This window comes from Phyllostomus hastatus, unplaced genomic scaffold, assembly GCF_019186645.2.
Source record: "Phyllostomus hastatus isolate PE091 unplaced genomic scaffold, TTU_PhHast_1.1 phas_contig_196, whole genome shotgun sequence".
In the NCBI taxonomy this organism is placed as follows: Eukaryota; Metazoa; Chordata; class Mammalia; order Chiroptera; family Phyllostomidae; genus Phyllostomus; species Phyllostomus hastatus.
In genome coordinates this window covers 2,275,288-2,288,255 of record NW_025333709.1, presented here as the reverse complement: position 1 = coordinate 2,288,255, position 12,968 = coordinate 2,275,288, and the positions used below count along the sequence as shown (strand labels likewise).

At 68.7% G+C, this 12,968-nt stretch overlaps 1 protein-coding gene across 1 annotated transcript in view; it reads left to right on the top strand.

The window, feature by feature from the left end:
- SORCS2 (sortilin related VPS10 domain containing receptor 2) overlaps nt 1–12,968 on the top strand; it is a 213,349-nt gene that overhangs the window by 143,278 nt on the left and 57,103 nt on the right. Inside the window, exon 3 of the mRNA XM_045834049.1 lies at nt 4,861–4,960. Within this exon, the coding sequence (XP_045690005.1) occupies nt 4,861–4,960 (100 nt within the window). The remainder of the gene's footprint in view (nt 1–4,860; nt 4,961–12,968) is intronic.

Here is a 12,968-nt window from a genome sequence, read left to right as displayed (position 1 = left end):
GAGTGGGTTTGGGAGAGGCGCGCAGTGGCTCGGAGCCGCCCCTTCCTGGGCCTGCGGACCCCTCTGCTCCCGAGTGTCCGCGTGGTCCCTGTGCGGCGTCCACGCAGCGTCCACGCAGCGTCCGCGCCTCCTGGTCTCACGTCGCAGACTCGGGGCGCGGCCGGAGATCGGGGGCGCGGCCAGTGGGGAAGCACGTCTCTTACTCTCCTCGCCCTCTCCGTGGGCGGGGTGGGTGCTGGGGGCTGAGTGCGAGTCCTGGCTCCACCTCTGGGTCTCATAGGACCCTGGACAAGTCCCGTTCCTGGCCGGGCCTCAGTTTCCCCCTGCACAGGGGGCGGGTGGTGATGCTGCCCTTGGGAGTGGCTCTGGGGCCCGTTCACGATGCTCTGCCGACCACCCAGGCAGGACACGGATGGCCCCCAGAAGGGTAATCCTGGGGCACATACGGCGGTCGCCCACAGCCTGCCTCTGACCACACGCAGGCCCCCAGGGAAACAGTGTGATATCACGCCCCCAGGCAGCGTGAAAAGACAGAGACCGTGCCCCTGCCGTGACCACGAGCCCAGCTCCCGCCTGCTCTCCTCACCCCGTCTCCAAGCCCACCACGAATGGTCTGTCACCCACCCATTGTGCAGATGCAGAAACTGAGTCCACAGAGGCCCAGGCTGGCCTGAGGCCACACGCTTGCAGGTGCACCGGCTGCAGAGGTGGGCGCCACCTGTCCCGCCTGTGTGCTTCCCCATGGTGGCCGGTGGGAGCGGGCTCCTCTGTGCTGGGGGGGAGGGCGCGGGTGCAGCTGAACACAGGTCCCGCCAGTGAAATAATTATGGGGTATGAAAATGGCTTCATTAACTCATTTTTTAAGAAGTAAATATATACAAACACTCAGCAATTAGGCAGCCTATTTGCAAATAGCAGTTTTCCAACGGAGCTTGCCCTCCTTGCTTCTATTTGCCTGCTTTTAGAGTCTGGTTTTCTTGGTTCTAACGTGCAGACATGCGGAATGGAAGGATTCCTTTCCGAGGGGCCAGATGCGGTTGGAGGAACTGAGAGGTGGCGTGGGTCCTGGGTGCTAGGGAGGGCGGGGGTCGCAGCCAGGCCCTGGGGACCATGGTTCCCCCCCATCCGTGCTCTCGTCCCCTCTGCCCCCTCCTTCTGGACACTTGAGCTCTCAAAGGGATTTGGACACTGTCCCCTGGCGAGGGGCGTCTCTCCCCAGCAGGCAGGCTCAGGGGTCACCTGTAGGTGCTGGTGCTCACACACGACCCAATCCAGCGCCCCCATTTCCCGCGCGGGACCCCCTGCGCACCCGAGGCCCCCCATCCTCGGGGTCTGGGGCTGGCAGCACCTCCGTGGGCCTCCGACAGGCGTTTCGAGTGCTGACTGGGGATTCGTGGATGGCCTTGGTGACCACTGTCCTTGCTCTGACCCGGTGACCTGTGTGAACTTCTGGGGAGGTGGCATTCGATTCCAGGTCGGCCCTTTGGGGCCGTGGGGAGACTGTCACCAGGATCGGGAATGTGAGAGGTCCCGTTCAGAGTCGTCCCTGCACAGGACAGGCGCTCGGGAAGTGTGGTGCATGGGAGAGTGTCCCCCCAAACCCACGTGCACCCGGGGCCCCGGAATAGGACCCTGTTTGGATGTGAGGCCCCGGCCGACACCACAGTTAGGGACTGAGGTGGAGTCATCCTGGGTGTGGGGTGGGCCCATCCGGACGGAGAACGGGACGCGGTCACGGGGCGGGGAGGCCCTGGGGGGACGAGGCAGAGACCGCGGTGATGGGGCCGCCGGCCCGGAGCTGGGAGCCGCCAGGGGCCGGGAGAGGCAGGCGGGACCCTGCCCGGAGCCTCCGGGGAGCGGCCCTGCGGACACCTCTGTTTGCGGCTCTGGCCTCCAGGACTCTGAGAGAACCGACTGCTGTGGCTCGAAGCGCACTTGCAGCCTTCGCTGCGGCAGCCCCGGGCCCCCAAGCTAAGCCCCCCAGCCCCCACCGATCCAGCCTTGACTTGCACCTTGCACCTTGTTGCACAGCAGCGCCCCCCTCTGGCCGAGCCCTGTCGCTGCACGGCGAGGGAAGCACCTGGCGCGGGGACGGGGAGGGGGCGGGGAGGGGGCAGCAGGGCCCGGGAAGGGGCAGCCTCGGAGTTCACCGTGACGGACGGTCAGCGAGGAGCCCGCTGTCCCGGTCCTCCCTGCAGGAAGACCGGGTGCCGGGCACGCCCAGGCCCCAGCCTCTCCCCTCGGGCGCAGGGACAGAGACCCCATGAAACCGAGCGTCGGTCCCCCGTTCCGGGTCTTGGAATAAAAATCCTCACGGTGCAGAGGCCGTCGCTGCCAGGCTCACGCGTGCGAGTTCCTCCGAGACACGGGCGGCCTGGAGGGAGAAGCGGGGACACTGGAGGGCCCGCCAGGAAAGCAAGGGGCGTCCCGAGAACGGGCCTCGCAGGGCATGCTGGGAGGCCGGCTAACGGGTGCTGCGCAGGTTCAGGGTGCAGTCTTTCTGCTGATGGGGGCCCCAGGGACCCCCGAGTCCAGCCCCCTGGTGCCCGAGAGGGGAAGCCGATGCCCAGACCTCGAGCCTGACCAGGGAGCCCCCAGAATCAGGAGGAGTGTGGGGCGCGGGCCCGGCGCCCTGGCCGCCCGCCCCTGGCTCTGAGCGAGCCCGACTCACGGCGGCGCCTGCCGCCCGCCAGGGTCACGCGGCTCCACCGGCTGGCGCCCCCCCCCCGCCCCCGTCCCCGCCCCCGTCCCCGCCCCCGCCCCCGCCACGGGGAATGCATCCTGTTCGCATGCAGCTGGCTCCTCCTGGAGCCCTGCCCTGTCCCACCAGCTGGGTGGGTGCTGGGTGCCCACGCTTCACCGAGGGGCTGCCCGGCCCCCACCCCGGCCCAGCCCTGAGCAGTGCGCCACCCTCGGTGTCGCTGGGGTCGCTCTCTGCGTCCCCCCTCAACCTGATGCCCCCCCATCCCAGGTCCTGCGGATTCCACCCCGCTGGGGGCCCATGCCCTCTCACCCCCCCATGCCTCCCCCTCCCCCCATGTCTGCCTCCCCTCTCCGCCCCCCTCTGCCTCAGTCACTGTCCCACCAGCAGCCTCCCTGAGACATCGCGGTGACCAGCCCTACTGTCTGGGTTGAAGCAGTGCACATCTACCACCCGAGTCTGCAGGCTTCCAGTGTGGACGGGGGTCCCTCCTGGGGGCTCGGGGGTCCGTCTGTTGGGAGGCAGAATGAATGGCTGGTCTCAGAGATGGCCTGGGGGGGGGGTGGGAGGGAGACAGGAGGGGGCCTCCCTGCATGGAGCTGCACAGCAGCTGTTCGCGCCCGGGGCTCGGGAATTTCCCGGGGCTCTGGATGGATCTGCGCCCACGGGCCTCCGGCCGCCTCCCTCCGGAAGACAGTCCGTCCTCCGAGGTTGATTGCTTCCCTCGTCGCACCCCAGGGGCCGCTCTGTCCCCCCGGCGGGTCCTCCCTGGGTCCTCTGTAGCCACCTCAGGGGGGGCTGGCCCCTGGTGGGGGGGCGTCCCTTGGGCGGGGGTGGGGGCTGACCTCCATCCCGACCTGGGAGGGGCCCTGTGACCCTCACCCTTTTTCCTGGAGCCTCAGTTTCGCTTGAAGATTTAGGGGGGAAGTGTGTCCCCATGGAGACCACTAAGGGAGTATTATGGGATAGAACTGACTGCTACCCGGGGAGGGCGTCTCCCCTAAAGGCGTCCTAGCTCTGCCCCTGGGCCCCAGCCGCCGTGCGCAAGTCTGAGAGGTGCAGGCCGCCCAGCTCCTCGGTGGCCCAGAGAGGGGAAGGGGCTGCTCAGGCCCCCGGACGGACGCCGGGCCCCCATGGTGCTGGGGTCTGAGGACAGGGGCACAGGGGCCCCGAGTCCAGCCGAGCCCTCAGGGAGCTCGGTCCCCGGCCCGGTGCTACACTCCCTGCAGGGGGGGGGCAGGGGGGCTCGGCGGGGATTAGGCACGAGGTGACCGGGTGCCGGACAGGCAGCAGGGCGGGGCAGAGTCCCGTTCCGGGGGCCGTCCCCACCTTGGGCTCCTCCCTCCCCCATCAGCAGACGGGGACGCCCTAGGGAGGCCTGGACCATGCCTCCGCATCAGGGTGTCCCTCCAGCCGGGCCGGGCTTGCTCCCGGGGGGTCACAGTGCATTTTTGGGGGGCGATGCGAAGGGCCTGACCGTGGGTGTCGGGGTCCCCGGCTTCCCCGTGGAATCAGTTTCATGTCCTGTCACGTCACCGTCCCCAGGCCTGGGTGGGCGCTGGCCCTGGGTGACCCCTCTGCCCCTCGCGCCGGGGACCGGGGGCCAGAGCACCCGAGACCTTCTGCACCCTGGAGGCACAGGGTCCCCCGGTGGGGGGGCTGCTGCGCTGGGGAGTCAGCTGGCCTCTCTGGGCTCGGGTTCGGTTCCAGCCGCCCTCCCTGGTGCCCACCGTGTCCCCTGGTCCTGTGGGCACGCGGTCGGGGTGGACGGCCGGGTCCTGGAGGAGGAGCTCGGGGTCCGGGGAGGGCGGTGGACGAGCAGACGCGTGGCTGTGCCGGCCACTTGTGAGCTGCGTGGTTTCGTCAGCAGCCCCTGCCCTCTGAGCCTTCTCCAGGTCCTCTGGTCCCCGAGCAGTGACCGCAGTGACGCCGTCTGTCAGGGTGTTCACAGAATCGGATGGACCGGGGAGGGCCTGGAAACATCCTCCCGTCCAGCAGGAAGCAGGCGGCGCGCACAGGCTGCCGGGGGCGGCGCCGGCGGGGGGACTGGCCGGCGGTGACTGACCCTGGCTGCGCCGGGACCAGGGGGGACGACACGGAGGGTGTCTGTGTGTGCCCCGGAGGGCGGGCCCCTGACGGCTGTGGTCCTGTCCCCCCAGGTCCTCGGACTACGGGACGACCTACACGAAGCTCACCCTGCAGCCCGGCTTCACCACCATCGTCGACAGCTTCTTCATCTCGCCGGCCAACAAGAGGAAGGTAGGCGCTTCGCCCGCTGCCGCCGCCGCTCCGCGCCGCTGGTCCCGCTCGGGGCCCCGGGGCCCTTGCTGTGACGGCGGCCTCGCTGTCCAGCGGCGCCCCGCCCGGTTCCGCCCTCCTCTGCTGGGCCGAGTTCTTAGTCCCCCACGGGGCCTCCGGGAACTGGCTCTGGGTGCTGATCGGGGGCCCAGCCTTCTCCCCGCTGGAGGCAGCACCCCGGGCGAAGCCGGAGACGCGGGGGTGCTGGGGGGGAGGAGCCCGTCGCCCCAGCCTGGGGTCCTCTTGGGGTGAGCTGCTGTCCCTCGTGGCCACGGGCTTTTCTGCCTGTTGGGTTTGCACTTGGCTTTGAGCTTCTGGCCGAGCTTTGCATTCTGTTTTTCTGGTCTGAATGCGTCCTCTAACTTTGCCATCGGCTGGTCGAGGAGACCTTTGGGCAAATCCCTGATGGCCCCCGGCCACCGGGGGGGCCGCACGGGAGCTGTGAGGCAGCCACGGTCCGCACAGAGAATCAGGACCTCTGGGACGGGAACCCAGGGCCCGGCGTGTCCTCGCGTGTGAGGCCGGCCCACGGGCACGGGCAGACAGTGGCTCCCAAAGTCGGGGCGGCTGGCGGCTGGGAGGCCTCAGGAAGGGCAGCGGGCGTGCACGGGCCCGACGGTCACACGGATGGCAGATCCGCGACTCCGAGGGGTCGTGTGTACCTGCACAGGCTGGCCCTGCGAGGACCAAGGCCCGAGCCCCCCCAACCCCCACCGCCCACGGGAGTGGTCCACGGGTCTCAGCCACACTTTCCAGTGGGCGCCACCTGCCTCACGCAGGCCCTTCTTTCCCGTTCTCTGACCGTGACCCTGGGAACGCTTCCTTGGGGGCAGAGAGGGGCAAGTGCAGCCCCTCTGGCTGTTACCCGCGGCCCGGCGGCGGTTCCGGCCCGGGTGTGTCAGACGGGAGGGCGGGAGGTGGGAGGCGGCCGGGCACTGGTGGTTTGGAGGGTGGGCGGCAGCTCCCTCCCGTCTGCCGCACCGGCTGCGCTCGGTGACCCTGGCAGACCCCTGCTCCTCCCCAGGCCTCAGTGTCCCCGCCCGTCGACGAGGAGGCATCCCTGAGCGTCCCCCACAGCCCCTCTGAGCTCGAACACTCCTGACCTCCTGGGTCTCCTGCCCGCAGAACGGCAGCTGGGGGGGTGCGATGCCCGTGGGCACAACCCCGACACCACTGTGTCTCCCGTGCGTCTCGGCTTTTCCCCTGCGAGAGGGCGGCTTCCCCAAGACCTCCGGGTCGCTCTCGCCCCCGGCAGCACAGGCGGGTGTGGGGCGGGTGTGGGGCGGGCCCTGCTGTCAGGCGGGCTCCGCGCCTGCTGCCGGGGAGCGAGGACCCGCTCACTCTTGGAGACCTCCGTCCAGTGTGGACCGAGCACCCGCCGTGCCGCGTCCTTGCTGGGCGCCGCGCTGCGCGGGCGGGCGAAGTGTACCACGACTCCAGCTTTCCAGAACCTCGGGGGGCCGAGAGGAGCCCTGGAAACTAAGCCTCTCGTGCTGCATTTTCGTGGGAGGACTCAGAAGAGGGGCGGAGTTGGCCACACAGAGAGGCGTGGTTGGCCCCGGGCTGACTGTGGTCTGGAAGAGGCGGGGCCCTGGTTTGCGGGGCACCCGTGGTAGCGCCTGGGCGGCCTGCGGTCCCCGGTTCGGCCGTGGGTGGGTTTTGCAGGAGGATGCAAATGCCATCAGGATTCCATTTAAGCAACAATTACAGGCCAAGCGCACTTTATCGCTCCTTAAGAGACCACTTTACAACCTGTCTCGCAAAATTAATTCCCGTTTACTTGTTGTCTCGCTGGCTGTGCTCCCGGAACTCCCGGCGCCGGTGCCCACGGGCCATGTGTCTGCCTGCCGTCAGGGGGCACAGCTGAGATCCCAGGCCTGACAGTCCCCCCCCCCACGCCCCTGGGCCCCCCCCCCCCGCACCGCCCGTCTGTGAGCCCCACACGGGCCCGGACTGGAGGGTTTCCGACTTGGCTGCCGCGACAGCACCGTGGCGCAGGGGGAGGGGTGCAGGCACGCGGCACAGCTGGGCCCGGGAAGGCCTCTGAGGGTCGTGGTTGGTGTTAGAACTTCCTGTGGATTTCCGTTGTGCTCTGAGATGTGTCGGCGTCGGTTCGAATGCTAAGAGTGCACTCTCACACCCGTGCGCGCACACACACATGCACACACGCGTGTGCACATACAAGTCTTGGGCAGAGGACCCAGAAGAATGCTCCCGTTTTCAAACTCAGGGCCCCGGTCCAGCCACCTCCCTGGGCCCCCCCTGGCAGGGGGGCTCCTCCCCTTTGAAGCGCGGGGTTAGGACGAGACCCCCCCCCATCGATTCAGCGAGTTTTCATTCTGCTCGCTCCCCCGGGATGGTGGCGGACACGCCCTGGGCCGGGCGCTGGGGACGGGGAAAGGAGTCAGACCCGGTCTTGCCTCTGAGATGCTCGCACTGTCTCAGAGCAGGACGCCCCCCGATCTGCAGGGTGGGAGCCCTCCCCCCGCCCCCAGGCTGCAGATCAGGGGCTTCGCTCCCGTCACCTGTCACCCTGGCCACGCCCCTGTCAGGCGAGGGGGCGTCCTACAGGTGAAGGGGAGGGAGGCCCGGCCGGGACCCCACCCTCACTGGGACATGCGCGCCGTGCTGCAGGCCCGGGTGGGACACAGCGTGCCGGGGCGGCCGCTGGGCTTGTCTGCCCGCCCGCAGCCCGCTGCACGGACCCAGGTCCCCCATTTTCCACATGCACCCCCCAGCTCTCTCCGTACTCGCAGGCCCCTTTGCCTCCCAGGCCCGCCCAGGGAGGGAGGGCCACCTCGCAGCGGGGCCCTGTGCGTGGACCGGAGGGCACCGCGTGAGCTCACGGCAGCGGGGGCACAGGAGCGCACCCCCTGGACGGTGGGGTGGGTTCGGAGGGGGGCGGGCGGCAGAGGGCCCGTGTCTTTGTTTCCCAGGACTGGAGCGTGTGCGAGGTGGCGCGGGCCTGACTCCACCGGTGGCGCTCGTGAGCGGGGCGAGGCTGAGGCAGGCTGTGACGGGACACGCCCCCGTGGCTGGGGAGGGCAGCGGAGGGAGGGCTGTGTTTCTGACCCTCGCGTGAGTTTGCATTTCAAGCAGCTGAGGCTGCAGCTTTGGCTCGCCCACCACAGCACCCCTGGCCGTGGGAGGGGAGGGGAGAGGCACCGCTCCATCACCCACCCACGCTCGCGCCTGAGGGAGGGTGCGCAGCTCCAGCCCGGCCCAGGCCCCCGGCCCTGCCGCTCACGGGGCAGGGCCAGCACGTGGTGCAGGCAGCTGGGGACTTCGGTGGCAGTGGATAGAACCCACTGCGGGCCGGCCTCAGCCCGGGGGCCTTTCATGGAGAAATAGCAGGTGGGATCGAGGACGAGAAGGTTCCGGCAAAGGGCAGGCTGTGGGGACCTCGGGAGCCACACAGCCCTGGCAACAAGGGACCCCAGTGACACCCCCTGCCCTTGTGTCTGCAGAGGATCACCCCCTGCCTCCTTTCTGAGGACGGGAACTGGTTGGATGGCTTCGACCAGACAGCCCGCCACAGGGGGGAGTCTTACTGCTGCAGGGGGACCGCGTGGCCACCTCCACCTGGGAGAACACCATGTCCAAGTACCTGAGCCCCCTTATCCCTCTGTCTGATGGACAGCGGATGTGTGGTGGGACCAGGCCCGGGAGGCCGTGGCCTTGGTTCCAAGGTCGCCCCCCCGGCCCCCCACCCCCGCCCCCGTCGCCCGCTGCCGCGTCTGTGCCCGCGCCGGTCCGTGTCTTTTCCGCTGGCGCCTCTGAGGCAAGGCCGTGCCCGCCGCCTGCACGGGCGCGGGTAGCGGCCAGGCGCGGCCGGCTCCTCTGCCTCGTCCTGCTCCTTTGTTCCTGGGAGTTCTTGTCGCCCCACTGACGGCTTCCAGCTGCCCCCCACGTCGGACCGGGCGGAGCGGTGGAAAGGGAGACTGAAGCCCTGGAGGGGGAGGAGCCCCGGGTCGCCTGTGCGCCGCCCTCAGCGCGCGCGCGCGCGCGCCGCCCCTCCCCCGGCTGCTTCCCTGGGCGGGGCCCAGGCCCCAGCTGTGGGCGGGCGGTCCTTCCAGCCTCCTCCGCCCGGCGCGCACCCCTTTGCACACCCACGGAGACGCGGCCCCTCCTCGCCCACTGCCGTCACGCGTCTCGAAGCCCAGGGCAGGAGGCACAGGAGGTCACGGGTGGTGCTAACACAGGGTGGGCGGTGCGCGCTGGGCCGGAAGGCCGCCGCGGTGCACGTGGTGGGGTCAGGTGTGCGTCCCCAGTGTCCTCGCCCCGGCCCTCTGCCGTCTGTCCATGGGGCGGCCCCTGGGGGGGTTCTCACCGGGTGACGTTCAGGTTATTTGGAAGAGTGGATCAGCGCCTCCCGGGCTGGGCCGCAGCTGGCGCAGGGACACGGTGATGAGGCACCTGGATAAACTGTGATCCCGAAATGATGCCGCGGTGAAATTAGTCGGGCGCGAGGAGAGATCATTACGCGGGTAGTTCTGCCGTCACCGCCGGGCGGAGTGCGGCATCCGTCACGGCTGAGGCGCGGCGAGGGTGCGCCACGCAGCCCGCAGACGCGCACCTGAGGACACGGCTGGGAGGGAATTCCGATCGCCACGGAATTCGAGAGCAATTAAGTAGTTATCTGTCCCGTGTAAACGAGCCGTGACACGTGCTCTGAGTCCTGGGGTACTTTCAACGAAGCGCGAACCTGGCAGGGAAATGCGCGTCCCTTCTCCCTCCCCGAGGACGAGGGCCCACGGGAGACGGGGCAGGCGGCGTTGCCAGGGACCCTCGGCTGCGAGTGTGGTGTCACCGGGGCTCCGGGCCTGAGCTGCCTGGGTGTTCCCCTGGCTGCCCCGTGGACGGCCGGGACCCCGGGAAGGCGTCTCTGCCCACTGGGCCCCGCCCCAGCCCCGCCCCCCCCTCCCCACCAAGGCCTTCCCCGAGGCAGAGATGGCGAGCTCACACCGCCGGCGGGGCTGGGACGGGCCGGGGCCGGGACGCAGGCGTCTCCACGGACCGCGCTGGTTTCCTGGGCAGAACGGTGCCATCCAGTGCCCCGGGCTTCCTCGGGTCCCCACGCACGGATGGCGCCCTCGAGGGAAACTGCTCCACGGGAGTGGACGAGAAAGGCGTTCAGCCCCCCACAGGGGGCGGGGGCTGCTTCCGGAGGCCTGGGGGCTCTGGAAGCGGTCCGTGTGTCACATGCCAGCATCTGAACAGTCACTGGCTCCCACGGGAGGGACTCGTGGAGAAGGCCAAGACCCAGGCCGGGGCTGCAGGGAAGTGTACACAGTGTCACCCCAGCCGGTGTGGCTCAGCCGACTGGAGCGTCATCCCGCAAACCAAAAGGTCGCCAGTTCGATTCCCAGTTGGGGCACATGCCTGGGTTGCGGGTTTGATCCCCCCGTTGAGGTGTGTGTGAGAGGCAACCAATCGATGTTTCTCTCCCTGTCTTTTCTCCCCCTTCTCCCTTCTCTCTAAAATAAAAAAAAAATGGAAAGAGAAAATGTACATAAAGTCCAGTTTTCATATGAATTCAAAGACATGTAGCCATGCAACTAAGGCTGCAGAGTTTGCTGTCCATCCGCCCACCCGCCCATCTGCCCATCCACGCACCCATCCACCCACCCATCCTTCTCTCCACCCACCCACCCATCTCTCCATCCATGCACCCATCTGTCCATCCACGCAACCATCCACCCACCCATCCACCCACCTATCCCTCCGTCCACCCACCCATCTCTCCATCCATGCACCCATCCACCCACCTACCCACCCATCAACCCATTCACCTTCTCTCCCTCCCTCCCCCCTCCCCCCTCTCACCCCCCTCACCGGGCCACTGGGCACACCCTGGGGCACTCAGCTCAGTGGGGAGACGGGGGTGCAAAGGTCGCACACAGGAGAGCAGCCTTTGTCCCAGTGCAGACGCCTCCGGGTGGGGGGGGGTCACAGCAGAGGGGCCAGTGAGTCTGCCTCTGCTGCGGGGGAGGGGGTGGGGAGAGGCCTCCCGGGCGGGGACCACCCGCCAGGACGGGGAAGGCTCCGCAGGAGACTGGAGGGAGGACAAGGCACCGGGTGCCTGCGGAGGGAACCGCCGTGTGGGCTGGGCCTGGGGCCGGCTCTCCCGGGGCGGGGGCGGGGCAGCACTCGCCCATCCAGCGCTGGTAAGTCAGTCCGCGCGTCTAGAGCGCTTGCAGGGACTCCAGCGGTCTGTGTATTAAACCCATCGACTTCCTCACAGCCACCGGATCCATTCATCTAGTTCATCCAGCCAATCAACCCATCGATCACTCCTCATGGAGAGTGCCAGCGGTCTCTCCATCTTCCTTCCTCTGACAACGGTCCCAGACCCGTCACCTGCGGGGGGCGGGCAGATAGATGGCCTCTGTCACGGAGCCCCTGGGACCTCCTCGGTCGGTGGGGGTTGGTGGGGGTTGGTGGGGCTGCTCTGGCTGCGGGCTCTCGTGAGACCCCAGGGACACAAGGTGAGGGAGGGCTCCGCGGGGCCCGGGGTGCTGTGCAGAGGGGGTGTAGGGTGGGGGGGGCAGGAGACAGACGGCTGTGGGACAGACGGGGCTGCCGTCCCTGGGGGCCCCGCCAGGTGATGCAGCTCTCCCACATCCGGGAGGTTAAGGGTCAACGCCAGGGGCTGCCGGGAGGAGGGAGCCAGAGACCCCACGTGCGTGTGTGTGCATCTGGGACAGCCTCCTCCCTCCCCACCCCCGGTGGGCTCTGGCCGTGCAGCCTGGCTGCTGCCGATGATGCTCCCACGCTCCCGTCTCCTCGCGGACTCCCGCAGGCTGGCCGGGCGCAGGAGAGACGGATTGGTGTGGCGTCCCATTCTTCCTCGGATATTGGTCCTTTTGCGAGCGCGTAATGAGGCCCCATTAGCACGGCGATCATCTCGGGGAGTTAGACACTCATTTCCCTGCCAACGGAGGCCCGCGGGTTACAGTGCCGCTTCCACAGCCGGCAGCACGGAGTTTGCCCGGCTGTGGGGAAGGGCAGCCTTGTGGCAAGCGGCTTCTAGAAGCGAGCGGGTGTTAGCTCGGGGGGCCGTGGTTAAGGGGTGGGGGTGGGGTACCTGCACTCGAACCCTTGCTCTCTGGTTCGATGTCTAGCCTTTTCCCCAGCCTGCCCCGTGGGCAGTTTGAATGTCACCTCCTCCCGAAAGCCTTCCCAGATTGCCTCAGGCAGTTGGAGCTGCAGCCCCAGACCCGGCCCAGGCCAGGGCGGCCCCAGACAGGACACGGAAGCACACATAACACCCGGCCGGGCGGGGTGCTCCGCGCCGCAGGTCCCGGGTCCCAGGGGCGAGCTCCTCCCTCTCCGCACGGGCACACACTCGGGTCCGTGTGGCCGGCGTGCACGTCTGCCTTCCGGGGTCGAGCACAGTGGGGTCACGTGGTGACCACGGTCCGCGCCGAGGACCCCGCGGCCTCTGACGCCAGCTGAGCAGCACGCGTGGGGGCGGTCGGGCTAACAGGCACACGCCGCGACTCAGGGGAGTGGCACGCGTGAGAGATTCCTCCCGGAGACGTGAGGTGTCGGGCTCATCCATTCGACGGCAAGTCTCTCCTCGTTTTGTCCGGTCTTTCCCCGAGTTGAGTGCTTCTGCCTTAGCGCCGAGTGGGGCGGGCGGGCCGCACCGGGCGTGCGCTGAAGCTGGGGGGTCCTTCTCAGCGCCAGCCCCCCCCCCCCCGCTCCCCTGAGGACGTGGTGGCCTCGCGTCGCTGCCCTTGAACCGCCCGGCCGGGCTCGGGGCTGGCGGACGGGACGCACCCGGAGCCGCCCGCCTGCCTGCCTCTCGGGGCACCTCGGGGACCACGGGAGAGGGGTGCGAGGGACACCCCACGGCGACTGTCAGGGCGAGCGTCACCAGTATCCTGTCTTCGGAATACAGGGCGAGTGGTTGCACTCGCGAAGAGAAAACGCCCCCGGTGCCTGCCGCTGTCCGGCTGGGGTG